The sequence below is a fragment of the Cyprinus carpio genome, chromosome A4 (genome assembly GCF_018340385.1).
Source record: "Cyprinus carpio isolate SPL01 chromosome A4, ASM1834038v1, whole genome shotgun sequence".
NCBI lineage: Eukaryota > Metazoa > Chordata > Actinopteri > Cypriniformes > Cyprinidae > Cyprinus > Cyprinus carpio.
In genome coordinates, this window is record NC_056575.1 from 8,218,958 (window position 1) to 8,235,501 (window position 16,544).

Consider the following 16,544-nt stretch of genomic DNA (forward strand, 5'->3'; position numbering starts at 1 on the left):
TTTAAAGTAGCAGTGAAGAAATTTGTTTTACATTTTTATTAATATTAAAAAATCAAATCAGTCAGTGAGGTTTAACTAGCATGTAAGAAGTCATTTTATATTTAATATTTTTTCTTTATATATATATATGTATATATATTATATATATATATATATATAACTAAATGTATGTATAAAGGTGTCTCTTTACCTTTTTGTGTTACCTTTTTATGAAAAAGACATTACCAGCACTACCAAAACATTATGATAAGAATAAGAATATTATTTTTAAGAATAGTTTATAACTAAATTCCTTATCAAATATTCAGGCATGTGATCAGCTAGAGACAAAAAAAAAAAAAAAAGAAAATCTGACCACACCCCAGCACTCATTATTAAAAATATATATTTTAGCACATTAAAAGCTATATCTTATATTGTAAAAATACATACTGTCCTGTAAAAACTAAAAAGCAGCAGTTAATAATCATGACAACAATATAATAATATATAATAATAAAGTACTATAATATATTATTGTAAAGTATATAGAATTATTATTATTATTAAAGTACCTGCCAAAATTTCTTCTGCTCATCAAGGCTGAATTAATTTGATCAATATATATATATATATATATATATATCTATATATATATTATATATATAATATATATATATATATATATATAATAATAATAATAATAATAATACTATTGTGAAATATTACAAATACAAAATAAGTTTTCAATTTTAATATATTATAAAATGTAATGTTATTCCTGTGATACAAAGCAGAATTTTCTTCATCACTACTCCAGTTTTCAGTGTCACATGATCTTTAAGAAATCATTTTAAATTTATTTGACTCTCAGGAAACATAATTGATTATTATCAATGTTGAAAACAATTTTGCTGCTTCATATTTTGTGTGGAAATATGATGCACTTTATTTTTTACAGGATATTTTGATAAATATGAAGTTTAATGAACAGCATTTATTTGCATTTATCAAATATATTAATTAAATTCGTTAATGCATTTATTAAATAGAAATCATTTTAAAGGTCTTCACTCACTTTTTGATCTCATTCATGCATGATGAATAAAATTATTAATTTCTCTCTCTTTTTTAAAAATCTTATACAAATGTTTGAGTGGTATCATTGTTTCCACAAAAAAATTTTGTGCAGCAAAACTGTTTTTAACATTGATAATAATGAAAAATGTTTCTTGAGCAGCAAATCAGCATATTAGAATGATTTCTGAAGGATCATGTGACACTGAAACTAATTTGTAAACAACAACAGATTCATAGGTCACCCCTGAGAGGTTGGAAAATACGGAAAAATCACATCCCCGAATATTCAACTTATGATGTTTGCAAAAATATTTTATAAAATGAAATCAACTATCATTTTTGATATCGACCTGTAAAACAGTCAACGCCCTTCTTCCTCTATTACACATTACTACTGGTTAAAAATTATGTCACGCCCTTTAGGTAAAACAAGAGTCAGAAACAAGAGGCGTTTCAGTTCTCCACTCTTATTGGTCAGATTCATCTGTCAATCACATTGTTTGACAGCGCATAAACACACCCACTTTGCATCGTTTTGACTGACTAATTTTGTTTTTTGGAATCAAAGTGGATTAAAAGTGGATAAACTGTTTTTCAGTTGTGTGTTTACTTTAGAAATGTAATAGGCCTACAACACTCTCCGCCTGTGGTCTTTTACATTGCATCTTTGTCTTAAATTGAGGTTATGCCACTTTTACACATTAACGAGCGTGAAGCCACATTTTATTATCCGACTAACTCCATAATATCTTACGGACCTGTGTTGTGTGAAGAGAACCGCAGGTGACAACTAGTTATTTATGTGGCGTTTCTGTGACTCACGTGGATACGGGCCGTACGTCATCTGCAGGTTCTTCTGCTCAACAGCTTCAAGTTGTCGATGTGGATGAAAGTGAAGCGCGCTTCTGCCGCCTAGTGGAGCGGATGCGAAACGGTTCTGTAGTTTCAACCAAAAAGGACGACTAAATAAAATAAATAAATAAATAATAATAATAATAGTAATAATAATAATAATAATAATAATAATAATAATAATAATAATATATTTGAAAACAAATCTATCATTTACATGTCATAAATTATTTTCTCAGAATCCCGACCAACGTGAATTCATCAAAAATCGGTAAATGAACCACATTTGATCTCATAAAATGCTTTGAACTCGAAGGCACGTGCTCACAGTTCAAACTCACTTAAAATAATACAAGACGATCTTCTTTTCAAGTTAATGATTTAATGATGTTATTTATGTATGTGGCTGCAGATATTTAAAAAAAAAAAAAAAAAAAAAAACAAACAAAATGAAAAAACAATCACTGTGTCGTGTTTGTTCAAGTTAATGATTTAATGATGTTATTTATGTATGTTGCTGCAGATTCAAGCAGCATTTATAGCAAAGCTTTAATAGTTTAGGAACAATTTGTTTAAATGGTTAACGTTTGTGCCCAAATACCTGTTGACATCTATAATCTATAAACTAATGACTGAATTAACGACTAAACTTATACATTCTTGCTTTTTACTGATTAATATAAAGGCACATGCATGAGATGAGATCTGTGTATTAGCTCCCTCTTGTGGACAGTAAGTGTATCTGCATTAATATATGAAAGGTGGAGTACCTGTGTAATTTTTGGTAGAAGCTCTTTGTTAATTTAATTGTGAATGTACTTTAACTCTATAAAGTGGCACCGTGTTATGGGGAATGCACCGAAACATATTTACTATTTCCATAAATGCAAAATATTTCACAAGCATACTTTATACTTAATAGCTGAGTCACCGGAAACACTTTGTGTTTGCGTGTAAGTGGTAGATTATTTCCTGAAACTCATTCTGCTCGTTACATTGTTACGCCAGCAGGTGGCGACAAATGACTGTCTTTATGAACGAGTCATTTGAGTCGATTCGTTCGAAACACTGCTTCATTCAGTAGCGACACAAGTGAGACATTCAGACCAGACAACGCAAACAGAACTGTATCATTAGTTTGTTGATGGATTGGGCAATAAGTATTAAATAAGCATTCATTTTCCTTTGTTGGAGGCTGATCTTTTGGCATTTTGAAATATTATAGAGTTCGTTTTGACATTAAACAATGTGAAATATTAACTTGTACAAAATCAAAGAAAATATCTTTGAGCAATGCAAAATTATTGCAGAAATGCTTCTCTCTTCTTTTTTGTGGCTATGTAGACAAGTTATATGAGCTGCAAACAGTTCAAACCATATATTTTCACTCTTTAAATACAGCATTTACTTTATGGAAACATGCACTTAAAACTGAATCAAATCAACAATGCAACATAAAAAGTTTACAGAAAGGCACTTAATAATGGAGTGATTGAAAATTGCTTGATTTGTTGGTTAATTTGTTTGTCATGGCTACTTATAACAATGACAACTTTCTGGTTCTTCTTAATCCTGGTCCTGCACTTTTAGTTTTTCTCTCTAATCGGACACACTCCGCTGAGTTCATGCAACTTAAGCAGCGTTGAATCAGGTGAGAGAGACAAACTTATATGCAGTACTGAGTACTGAACCAGAATCAATGCAGAACTGATTGAATCAGTCCAATTCGTATGAATGAACGGTGTACACTGAGCAACACCAGGCCACACTTCAGCATCCATGTTACAGAAGGATTACGTTAATATATATAGCGTACAACTAATGTACATGAACCTTGTACTTACTTAGAATAACAACTTATTGTTTCTGCCAATGTAAGAATGATGTGTAACATGGACACTATTATTGTAAAGTATTATCCATCACTAATATATGTTGGAGTGTAAAAGATACATAAATTAAGCAAAATTCAAACTGAAAAATCTTGACATGCTAAATGACTCCATTCCAATATCAGCTAGCATCTGCTAAAATAAAAGCAACACTTTGTGTTTGCATTTAAGGCATAGAACACACAAAACAAGATTTCCAACAAATGACTTGATTGGCAGGTACATCTTGCATGCAAAGCTTTCTCAGGAAAACAGTTGGTACATTTTGATATAAAGGTAAAGGGATTCTTTTGCATTATTGTAGATCTTTTTCATTTAGTGTGCATGTGGAATATATGAGAGCATCTTGCAGGTGGTAGCACGGTTATAATTTTGACATTTCAGGTGACGTCCTTCTAGAAGGTGAAGCGCCTGTCATTGGAGTGGCCCACCTTGTCCAGGCTGGGGTTGCAGGCGAACTGAATCATGGGAGGAGGTCCGCACATGAGGATGAGTGTGTCATCTGCAGGTGGAGGAAGGTGGTTCTTCACCATGTCCTCATTGATGAAGCCTTGGCTGTACTCCCAACCTAATGCACGAAGTTGATTATTTCAAACTGTCAGCTTCTGCTTGATAATAATAATTCCTGTTTAACCTAAACCTAAGTTTTTTAATTGTGGCTAAACAGCGTCTGTAAAACGTGATGTTCTTACCATCTGGAGCCCTGTCAACAGTGAACCACAGCTTAAAGCGTGTCGGGTGATTGGCCATGATCTCCTCTAACTCAGGACGTAGGAGAATGTCTTTTTCGGTCTGTTGGAGTGAGTAGGAATAATTAGTTTTGAGTACTTTCCATAACAACAAACACAATGAACCAAACACATCGGTATTTCTGTGCGTAACTGCACTTTTATCATAACAATATATTTTTATTATAATTAGTATTTTGCTAACCTGGTTTGCAAAAAGTAAGTAACACATGGTCTCATCCTTTGGATCTTTCATGATTGCTTGGATTATCTGGAGCATAGGTGTAATGCCTAAAAAAAAATAATAATAAAGATGGGCACGCAAGAAAATCCTTACAATTGCTCTAAAAAAATAAAAATAAATCATGAGCTTACCTGTTCCTCCAGCGATCATGCCAAGATGTTTTGCAGTTTTAATCACAGGGTTTGATTTCTTATCAGGCCTGATTGCAAATGATCCTGTAGAAAAGGTCACGAGTAAGTCACGAGCTGTCTATCATCTTGAAATTAATGTTATAAAGTGCAAGACGGTCACATTATTTTTTCATGCTTCCAGTGTAATTACTTTTTCCTTTCCCTTACAGCAGTGGCTTCATAGCTTCTCTCTGACTCACGGTGGATTTCAAAATGACAAACCTTTGCCTTTGTAAACCAGCAGTCCACTTGGTCCCCTGAAATCAATTGTGTCACCAATACGAAGGCTCTCCAAGTATTGGGACATCTTCCCACCCTCAGGAAACTTAGGATGGACATTTTTGTAGTATATCTGAAATAAATGAGAGGCAACAAAGAGTTTAAACTTGAGAAAACAGGCATTTTTAAACGTAATTTTTTGTTTTGTTTTACACTTGGTACTTATTGTATGTTATACCTTCACAACCAGATCAACAAAGCCCTTGTCATCATCACTAGACACAGGGGTGTAAGGCCTCACCACAAGGTTGCCATCAATTCTGGCAGACAAGTAAATGTGTTGTCCTGCATAAGGAATGCATAAACATTAAAGTTAGCACATAAACAGTCAAATGCACAGTGATAGTGTATATACTGCACTCACCGATAGGAAGTCCAAGAACATGATCCGGTGATTTTAAAGCAAAGCGAAACTTTCTCGTGTCATGACTAATAATCTGAAAAGAGATAGAAATTAGAATTAAATTAGCTGAATGAAACTGATTTATAATAAATATGTGCGTGTGTGTGTGTGAGAGAGTATATATATATTTATTTGATCAAAAATACAGAAAAAAAATTTAATATTGTGATATATTATTACAATTTAAAAGAATTGTTTTTAAATTTATTATACTTTAAATTATCATTTATTTCTGTGATGCAAAGCTGAATTTTTAGGATCATTATCACATGATCCTTTAGAATCATTCTAATATGACGATTCATTATCAAAGTTGGAAACCGTTCTGCTGCTTAATATTTTTTTCAGAACATGTGGTACTTTTTTTAGGATACTTTGATGAATAAAAAGTAAAAAAAAAAAAAAAAAAAAAAAAAAAAAGAAGCTATGTTTTTAAAATATAATATTTTGTAATAACAATATACACTACTGGTCAGTAATTTTTTTAAATAAAATCAATACTTTTATTCAGCAAGGATGTGTTAAATTGATAAAAAGTGATAGTAAAGAAATATCTTATTAGAATATATATTATTAGATTTTTTTTTTTTATTTTTGAATAAATGCAGTTCTTTTTAACCTTTTATTCATCAAATATATTAGACAGCAGAACTGTTTTCCAACACTCATAATAAATCAGAATATTAGAATGATTTCTAAATGTTCATGTGATAGACTGGATGTTACATGTGACACTGAAGGCTGGAGTAATGATGCTGAAAATTCAGCTTTGCATCACAGGAATAAATTATTTTTTTTAAAGTATATTCAAATAGAAACTATTATTTTAAGTTGTAATAATATTTCACAATATAACTTTTTTTTCAGTATTTTTGATCAAATAAATGCAGGTTTGATGAGCAGAAGAGACTTCTTTCAAAAACCATTAAAATAGTAATGTTTCCAAACTTTTGACCTGTACTGTATATATATATATATATATATATATATATATATATATATATATATATATATATATATATATATACACATCACTTAGAATTTATTTATATACAAGTGAAACCATGGACATTTCAATCATCCCGGATAAAATCAAACACGAACTGAAAGCTGCCAGAGAAGAAAAAATATACACCACACAAGGTCAGGGTCTCAAAGTAAAATCACATCTCCTCTTTATTCCAATTCCAAAAACACGAGCCTCCGGATAAAATCAAACACGAACTGAAAGCTGCCAGAGATGAGCTACGGAAAGCAAAATAAAATGGTATTTTCTAAACATGCAGTAATGTACCAAACAGGCTCGTGTGCAAAATTATAACGGGCGTGTGCTGCACAAAGACTAAAAACAGACTGTTGGACTGTCAACAAACCGTCAAAATAGAGTTAATAAACATCCTTTAAGCGATGAAATAGCATTTGAAACATCTTAATACAAAAGAATACAACATTCTAAATATACAAATACACACCTCAAAAAAAAAAAAAAAAAAACTACGTGGAAAAACGACGTTCTGCAAGCACTTATTTAATATATAGATACTCACGTTAAAGATGAAGGACACTCCCTCCTTTTTTACTTAATAAAAAACCAAAAAACAAAAACAACACACAACAAAAAAAACTACAATAAAAAAAATAAGCTCGCTGTCAAAACGACAATCGCTTCCTGGAGAGGGAGGGGCTAAGCGCTGGTGATGGCGTCTTTACGTAAAGATTCAAATCCTTTGTGAATCGTTTGATTCGAATGATCAGTAAACGAAGCTTCGTTGCGTCAAAACTGTTCGAAACCTTTTGAAATTTCAATGATTCGCTATGCGGCCAATCAACCTCTTTATTAGACTGCTGAGTACCTGTACAAATGAATATACAAAAATACTAAATACAAAAATATTAAAAAAAGATTAAATGTAGTCTAATTAGGAGATTGATACCTTATGTATTTTGAAAATTCAAAAATACTCAGATTAAATGTTTAAATGCAAAATACATTTGATTTTTTCCCCCAAAGGTATTTAAATACAAAATAGAATTTGTATTTCAAATACATGTATTTAAAATAATGCCCATCCCTGCCTATAATCATACATAAATATGAATATATAGGCTATACATGTAAACATGACATAAATATATAGATGCATCTAGGCCTATGTGTAGGCTATACATGTACACTGCTCAAAAAAATTAAAGGAACACTTAGAAAATACATCAGATCTCAATGGGGAAAAATATCATGCAGGATATCTATACTGATATGGACCGGGTAATTTGTTAGGAATGAAAAGATGCCACATTGTTTAATGGAAATGAAAATTATCAACCTACAGAGGCTGAATTCAAAGACACTTAAAATTAAGTGAAAAAAGGATGCAGCAGGCTAGTCCATTAAGCTGAAATTTCATTGCAGCAACTCAAAATGTTACTCAGTAGTTTGTATGGCCCCCACGTGGTTGTATGCATGCCTGACAACGTCAGGGATGCTCCTAATGAGACGAAGGATGGTGTCCTGGGGTATTCCCTCCCAGATCTGGACCAGGGCATCACTGAGCTCCTGGACAGTCTGAGGTGCAACCTGGCGACGTCAGATGGACTAAAACATAATGTCACAGAGGTGTTCTATTGGATTTAGGTCAGGTGAGCGTGGGGGACATTCAATGGTATCAATTCCTTCATCCTCCTGGAACTGACTGCATACTCTCGCCACATGAGGCCGGGTATTGTCGTGCACCAGGAGGAACAAGGACCCAATGCACCAGCCTAGGGTCTGACAACGGGTTCAAGGATTCCATCCCGATACCTAATGGCAGTAAGTGTGCCATTGTCTAGCCTGTAGAGGTCTCTGTGTTCCTCCATGCATATGCCTTCCCAGACCATCGCTGACCCCACCACCAAACCGGTCATGCTAAACAATGTTACAGGGCAGCATAACATTCTCCACCGCTTTTCCAGACCCTTTTACATCTGTCACACGTGCTCAGGGTGAACCTGCTCTCATCTGTAAAAAGCACAGTGCGCCAGAGGCGGACCTGCCAATTCTGGTGTTCAATGGCAAATGCCAATCAAGCTACACAGTGCCAGGCAGTGAGCACAGAGACCACTAGAGCACGTCAGGCCCTCAGGCCACCCTCATGAAGTCTGTTTCTGATTGTTTTCTCAGAGGCATTCACACCAGTGGCCTGCTGGAGGTCATTTTGTAGGGCTCTGGCAGGGGCTCATCCTGTTCCTCCTTGCACACAAAGGAGCAGATAGAGGTCCTGCTGATGGGTTAAGGACCTTCTACTGCCCTGTCCAGCTCTCCTAGAGTAACTGACTGTCTCCTGGAATCTCCAACATGCTCTTGAGACTGTGCTGGGAGACACAGCAACCTTCTGGCAATGGCAATCATATTGATGCGCCATTCTGGAGGAGTTGGACTGCCTGTGCAACCTTTGTAGGGTCCAGGTATCGCCTCATGCTACCAGTAGTGACACTGACCCTAGCCAAATGCAAAACTAGTGAAAAACAATCAGAAAAAGATGAGTAGGGAAAAAAAAATGTCAGTGGCCTCCACCTGTAAAACCATTCCTGTTTTGGGGGTTTTCTAATGGTTGCCCGTCTAGTGCACCTGTTGTTAATTTTATTAATACCAACGCATCTGAAATGAATTAACAACCCCCTCTGCTACGTAACTGACCAGATCAATATCCCAGAAGTTTAATTTACTTGATGCTATACTCTGATTAAAAAGTGTTCCTTTAATTTTTTTGAGCAGTGTATATACACACATATATTATGTAAACACAGACTTTTATTTCGGATGCGATTAATCGCAATTTATCGATTTGACAGCCCTAGTTTAAATCCAAATGTTTCTGATCTCCCAAATTCACAGTAATATTTAAATAGGACTTTTAAATGTGAATAAGTCATTTTCGTGTAAATAATGAATGTATAATGTACAATGTGTAATACAGAACTAGAACATAGCAACTTCTTTATTTAATTAATACATTAATGTTAACATTAGCGTTAATAAATTGATGTATAACAAGTTCTCTGTATTTAGGCATTTAACCTGTAAACTCAAAAGACAGCAGTTTCTCCTTCAAAAATGACTTAGCAACTCGATCTCTAACCAACCCTCTTTACTTGTTGAGGAAGGCATACAATTTCATCCACACTCATCCAAAAACTACTGAACACACTTAAGTTAATCAATCAAGACTCAACAGTTTGTCACAGAAATTTAATGACGACCCAACACAGTGGTCAATCGTGGTCATTTCTATTGACTGTACACAAAATGCATGTCATTGAACAACTGTACTGCAGCACAAGTGTAACATTCTTGTTTTTTCGATTGTTAAACTCAACCACGTCCCTTATATTTACACCAAGTTCTATAGATATTTCTCTATATATCTTTTGTACAATGTACAATGTTTTAATCGAGTGAAATGATAATAGCAAACAAATTCTGTTAGACCCTGATCCAGCCAAAGCATGCAGGTTTTTTGTCTAATAAACAAGTAAAAAGGTGTGCATTAGTGGAGAGTTAAAGCATGTTTAACAGCCTTGAAGCAGAAAAAAGCTGAAGCCAAGAAACACAGAGCAAGTCTCTTTATGTGAAGAGGTGTACAGCTTTTACAAACACTTAATGACACTGGCCTCGGCTTTACATTTGGCTACATGGAGAAGCATCCATGCTAAGCACAAGTAATAGGTCAGATGAGAAAACTAACCTTGCATGGACATATTTGTGCCAAGTATTGCTTTTACAAATCCAGTTTTGCGAACACAAATGGTGGGGTCTACTGAAGACATTGCAAATAAGCAGGTCCAGTTTTTAAAATTACATAAACATGATTTATCCTTGTCAGCTTTTGTGCTAGCTTATCAAAGCAATGGCATTTTTCGAATGCAAGGACATAGATACAGTTACATTATGACTTATTATCTCTGTTACACAAAATAGCAGACAGGGATTTCACAATAAATGTACTTTGTAAGAAAATAAAGTAACTATGCTAAGTTTCTTTAAAATAAATGTATCTTCACAGTTTTAAATTATTTGCATCATGATATTGTTATTCCAAAGTCAGCTACATATCCATAATCTATATGTATTTTAATTGGCAAATTTTGCAATAATCCAACCTTTCATGTTACATGAGGATGTTTATAACCAAGTTATTCCATTACTGTACCTGAAATATAAATCATACAACACATCTCTAAACAAAACAGGACTCTTGGAAAGCACTACCAGCGTGTATAAGATGCATACTTTTATAATCGTATAATATTCATATCTCATGTGTGCCAATAAATGGAGTATTTGGTTGAATTTCTGATGTCATTTCTGGATAATCTTTGGATGAAATGCTTTATATATTTCTAAATCTGTTACTTTGGGTTCAGCCTGGCCAACAAAATCTTCTGCTGGTAACACCATACGTCCAGTACAGTTTCGAACTTACCTACATCCTGAAGGGTTACCGACGAACACAGGAAAACCGGAACATGCACACTTAAAACAGCTTGTTTTGAGTTGGCTTCACATTTTTCACATTGAACAAAAGCAGTGCAGCAGGTGAGGACCGGGAATATGTACATTGGGTCACGAAGATGGCGACCAGTGCAATGAATGGCATCTTTCATAACGCATGATTTCGACAGACTCGCAAGCAACGAAGACAGTAGAGTCCCGCACAAAGGGTCGCTAGTAAATCTGCATCCACGAAAAGGAAAATGAGCTTTTTTGTATTTTACAGAAGTTCCAGACAGGCTGCGGAGGATCCATGCAGATTATTTGACACAGATCGTTGGTTACATGACCTCAAGGCAAGGATGAACTGCTCAGTTTTAAGTGTACTAAGCACAGTGGTAGATCAGAGGGTCTTTAAAACATGTGGGTTGAAACAAATAGCTCAGGCCTAATGCGCTGCTGGACACAATGGACTTTCGGTGAGACGTATAAACTAAAAGCAACAAGTTTAGTCTATCATTGGTTGGATAATTTGTGTTGGATCAGTCTACAAATGGCTGAAGGTAGCAAATCCTTATTCCTTAAAACTGCAAAGCGTTAAACACAAGTGCTAGGATTTAAACAGCTGGCATTCTTATTGTTCAGTGACACAAATACCAAAACTTGTAGTTGGATGTGAGTATTAAGTATACAAAACACCTCCTTTGTAAAACTCTACACCTAGTGGATGTTATTGTCCAACTTGAACACAAATGGCTTGGGAAACTTGATGGCAGCATCACCTAACTTAACATGCATCGTTTGTTTTAGTGTCACTTGGAGGGAATGTTACACAAATTTAAGGTTCAGAAGGCAGGCTAACAATATTACGTCAACTGGAGAGTAATGTAAAACTGTCCTCAGCAGGTAGCATAACAATCGTTCTCCGAGACAGTTCCACCTAAAAATGAACACCATCCATTTTCATGACTTGCTGAGGCAGTAATGACATCAGGAGCCATGGTTTCCATGGGCACTATCGTTGGTCGGGCGTCATAATGCTGTCATAACGTTGTTAGAATGTTTCCACAACATAACCGTAGCCCTTGGAATGGTATGAGTTCAGCAGGCTAACGTTTCTGCAACGTTGTGGAGGTGTGAGCCTGTGCAGTGACACTCAATCTCTCAGTCTTCCCTACAGTATATCCCATCGGGCTGGTGCTGGTCATGATGGCGGTGATGTTTGAAATGTCTCCAACCCCTTGGCACACAATTAATGGAGCTCTCGATGAAAGCGCTGTATGGAGCGGTTGGTGTGAGTTTGGCCAAAGTGTCAGACGATGGAGCCCTTGGAAGTGGAGAGATGGATGGAGCGGATCCGCAGGGCCAGGGTTCTCTCGAGGTCATGGAGGACGTCGTAGGACGGGCCTGGACCGGGGCTCTCTGCAGGAACCTCATACAGTAGCTGCTTAAAGTTCTCCAGCTCAATCAGGAGCACCATGTTCTTCAGGAAGTAGCCCTCGATGAAGGCTGCCAACTCCAGAGCCCCCAGGAACTAGGATGTGTGAAACATAATGTGAGACTTAACATTCCTAACAGAGATTTCAGCACTATTCTTACTTTGTTAATGGATTTAATTTTTTTTCTTAATTAAGTTGTTTTTAGTCTTGAATTATGAAGCCCTGCAAAGGTATACAGTATCCAGAGGTACACAATAAAAAAACATGCAGTACTATAATGTAATGTTCCTCATACTGAAACATTCATGTTTAGTTTGCATCTGAGGGAAATGGTTCAAAATGATGGCACACACACTTATGCATTTTTCTTATATTTCTAAAGACTCAAGACAAGCCGAGCAAATTAGGCTGGGGACATTTACACAGACAGATAAGTAATGATTAAAGCTGGATGCATTCTTGTTGGTGTGCTGTATTAGTCTAATTAATGTTATAATGTTTTTAACCTTATGAATATGCAAATAGGAATGTTAATCCACGTTTTTACAAACATACAGTGTGCAATGTCCAAACCTGACTACACAGATAAAATAACTAATCCAGGGCAATGTATAAACAAGGCAAAACATGAAGCAAGATAACCTAGGACTATGTTTGGCAATTGGCTAAACTGCAAAAATAATAAATGAATGAATAAACATACAATTTACATAAGAAATTTTTCCCTATTCGGTCTGTGCTAATATTTTTGCATATTGTATTTATAATAATTATACATTATACATATAAATGTGTGTATAATAATATTTAGCATTTTTTAAATACAATTAAAATTGTATTATTATTAATAAGAAAGAATAAATATTTGTGTACTCCACAATATAAATAAATAATACTGGATTAAATATAAGGTTTATTTATAAGAATAATAATATTTAGTTTTATTTATTATTATTTTATTATTTTCTAGTACTACCCCAAGTTGGGACATTTTATGAAATGCCATAAAATCAAGAATATGTGATTTGTTCATTTTCTTTAACCTTTATTTAATTGACTAAAGTACAAATAAAAAATGTCCAATGTTTTAACTGGCCAACTTGATTTTATTTTGTAAATATAAACATATTTGGTTTTTGATGGCTACAACACACTCCAAAAAAGTTGGGACAGAGGCATGTTTACCACTGTGTCAAATCACCTTTCCTTTTAATTACACATTTTAATCAACTGGGAATTAAGGATGCTAATTTTTCAAGTTTTGTAAGCAAAATTTTTGCCCAGTCTTGCCTGATACAAGACTTCAGCTGCTCAACAGTCCTTTTGCATCTGTCACTAACTGAAATCTGGACGGTCCCTTTCGTCTTTGGGACTGAGAACTTGACGTCAGTTTTTCCCAGATTCAACGTCAAATGTGGGCTCATCTGAGCACAGCACATATTTCCACTGTCTTTTTGACTATCTGAAATGAGCTCTGGCCCAGAGAACTCACTGGCATCTCTACCTAGAATTGATGTAGAGTAATACAGATTCAAGTTGCATTTCTTGATTCTGCTGCAGACTGTGTTACGTGATAACAGATTTTCATAGTACTCCTGATCCCATGTGGCTATATTTCACACAGCAGCTTGACAGTTTCTTATGGAATGCCATCTGATGGCTCAAAGGTCACACACATTCAGCTGAGGTGTCCTGCCTTGTCCTACATGTACTAACATTTCTCTGAATTCCCTGAATGTTTTCACAAAATTATGTATGGTATATGGTGAAAGACCTAAATTTCCTAAAAAATATTTTTTACATAAAAGGGGTGAGCCATGATCCAGCTTTGCTGGCAGAGACAGGATGCTCTGTATAAACCCAATCATCATACCCTGACCTACTGCTAATTCACCTGGTTACCGTGAACTGTTTCAATACAGGTTAGCTTGGATATTCTATAACCTTTCTACTTTTATTATGCCTCTGTCCCAACTTTTGTGGAGTGTGTTGCAGCCATCAAAATTAAAAATTGTGGTAACACTTTAGAATAGGGAACACTTATTCACTATTAACTATGAGTTTTCCCTCAATAAATTCCTAATTTGCTGCTTATTAATAGTTAGTAAAGTAGTTGTTAAGTTTAGGTATTGGGTAGGATTAGGGATGTAGAATAAGACATTAATATGTGCTTAATTAGTACTAATAAATGGCTAATATTCTAGTAATATGCATGCTAATAAGCAACTAGTTTAGAGACCCTAAAATAAAATGTTACTGATTGTTTATATTTACAAAATACATTTAAGTTGGTCATTGAAAACATTGAAAATCCTTTAATTGTACCTTTGTCAATTAAATGTAGTTTAAAGACAGTTAACAAGTCACAGATTCTTGATTGCATTTTACATAACGTCCCTTTGGAATTGGGGTTGTATTATTTAATAAAATTACTACAATTAAATAAGTAAAGAAAGAAATAAAGTATACTGCACAAAATAAATAAATGATTGAACAGTGACATTGACAAGTGTGAAAATTCTGATAGAACGACAGTCATAAACGAATGTTTCAGAGTACCTTGGCATGTTTGTATATGTCCACACAGGTGTCAGTGGTGATGTTCTTGGAGCAGATTATTTCACAGTGTCTTTGGAGAGCATCAAGTTGGAAGAACTTGGCTGCAGACAGGAGCTTTGAAGCAAAGAGACCGACAATAAGACAAACTCATCAAGATTTCAGGTTTATCAAAATCAAGAGCAATCACTTAATTAAATTTAAAATACATAAGCATTTATCACAATTTCTGCTGCAGTTCTACGTGCAAGAGAGCCTCCATCTGGTAACGACGGAGATAAATGAGAGATGATATATGATATATTTTTCTTTAAGTGTTTTCCATGAGTAATCTTGCCAATATCATCAGACCGTAACTCATTCAATCATCACATTCAACATCCTCTCAAGTCATCAGTCATTAAGTCATCATTAGTGTGTGGGTGGGAAAAATGGTTTAGAGTAGGAGGAATTATGATCATTAAGGATGAAAAGAGATGGGAATATTTAATACCTCCATAACTTCAGTGTTCCTGATGTGCAGTGACTCAGTGCCGCCACAGTAGAGAAACTGCATTACCAGCTGAAACACAACAAAATGTTCTCAAACTTCCACGAAACATTTTAAGGCAGAAGAGCTTAGCATTAGTCACAAACATACAGACACATTTTGTCATTAAGCTGAACAGCTGACAGAGGTAGGAATTAGACTAGCATAGTTTGACTGTAATACCGACATGTGTTAGAGTGGGATTTATGAGTCAGTAGATTCCAACCTGAAAAATGTTGTACTTGACATGACTGATCTCAATACACGTGTTCTCAGCTGCTGGTCTGTTAGAGAGCAGAGACTTAAACCTGGAAAGAGAAACATGAACAGCTGTATTATTACTAAATCAAGTATTTAAAGAGAGCTCTGCAAAGATATAAGATTTAAGATATGTAGTTATTCTGAAAACCATGCAGTGGGACGCGTGTGCGGTAGATGAGCAGGCTGTGATGTCACTCAATGATAACAAACTCATGAATATGAATGAGTTGATTCTGACATTAACCTCCTAGACCATCCAGTCCCTGCACAAATTATCATTCTTGTAGACATTGCAGATTTGAAAAGGTCTTATGTCTGCTCAGATATATCTACATTAGCTTTTATTGTCTAAAATTTATATTGAGATAAAGTAAAGCACATACAAGACAGCAAAATTGAAATGTCAAAAATGCAATATCACACACACACACACAAAAATGATAGCACACATTTTGTTTTTTTGTGAAAAGTGTCAAAAATTTTTATATCACACACTGTATATTCACCGCCCTACACACCCACATACACCCCTTACACAAACACACTATACTGTATGTAGTTTATAAGTGTTGACAATGAGGGACATTCATGTTCATAATATTTATGATTTTTCATTTACAGAAATATGTACACAAAACAAACACACACACACACACAACAGC

The 16,544-nt window shown here is 34.8% G+C and overlaps 2 protein-coding genes and 1 long non-coding RNA gene across 9 annotated transcripts in view; all 3 read right to left on the reverse strand.

Annotated features, from left to right (window-relative positions):
• Positions 1-1,957, reverse strand: part of LOC109079741 — a 32,020-nt gene extending 30,063 nt beyond the window's left edge. For 4 of the 6 annotated variants that reach the window (XR_006157955.1, XR_006157953.1, XR_006157952.1 and 1 more), the window contains exon 1: positions 1,882-1,957. This is a non-coding gene — a long non-coding RNA (uncharacterized LOC109079741). The other 2 variants (XR_006157957.1, XR_006157954.1) reach the window with 2 other exon arrangements.
• A 1,225-nt stretch (positions 1,958-3,182) lies between these two features.
• LOC109079740 (NADH-cytochrome b5 reductase 3) lies at positions 3,183-10,364 on the reverse strand. Its single transcript, XM_042736387.1, has 10 exons — positions 10,352-10,364; positions 7,175-7,206; positions 6,825-6,872; positions 5,589-5,703; positions 5,403-5,509; positions 5,168-5,297; positions 4,907-4,990; positions 4,737-4,822; positions 4,496-4,595; positions 3,183-4,371 (listed from the first exon to the last, which is right to left on the reverse strand). The coding sequence occupies exons 1-10, from the start codon at positions 10,362-10,364 to the stop codon at positions 4,199-4,201; spliced, it is 888 nt and encodes a 295-aa protein (XP_042592321.1). The 3' UTR covers positions 3,183-4,198.
• The window catches only part of LOC109079735 (ankyrin repeat and BTB/POZ domain-containing protein BTBD11-A-like), a 123,157-nt gene continuing 116,453 nt past the window's right edge, over positions 9,841-16,544 (reverse strand). For both annotated transcript variants that reach the window (XM_042748890.1, XM_042748887.1), the window contains 4 exons: positions 15,848-15,929; positions 15,586-15,654; positions 15,096-15,209; positions 9,841-12,631 (listed from right to left, as the gene is read on the reverse strand). In XM_042748890.1, coding sequence (XP_042604824.1) covers positions 12,410-12,631; positions 15,096-15,209; positions 15,586-15,654; positions 15,848-15,929 — 487 coding nt within the window. In that variant the 3' untranslated portion in view covers positions 9,841-12,409. The remainder of the gene's footprint in view (positions 12,632-15,095; positions 15,210-15,585; positions 15,655-15,847; positions 15,930-16,544) is intronic.

Excerpts from the sequence above, each read along its gene's own strand:
- LOC109079740 (XM_042736387.1), bottom strand. Across the intron at positions 6,873-7,174 it reads GAGTGTCCTTCATCTTTAAC|CTCATCTCTGGCAGCTTTCA; the intron begins GTGAGTATCTAT and ends TGCTTTCCGTAG. Across the intron at positions 5,298-5,402 it reads TTGTTGATCTGGTTGTGAAG|ATATACTACAAAAATGTCCA; the intron begins GTATAACATACA and ends CATTTATTTCAG.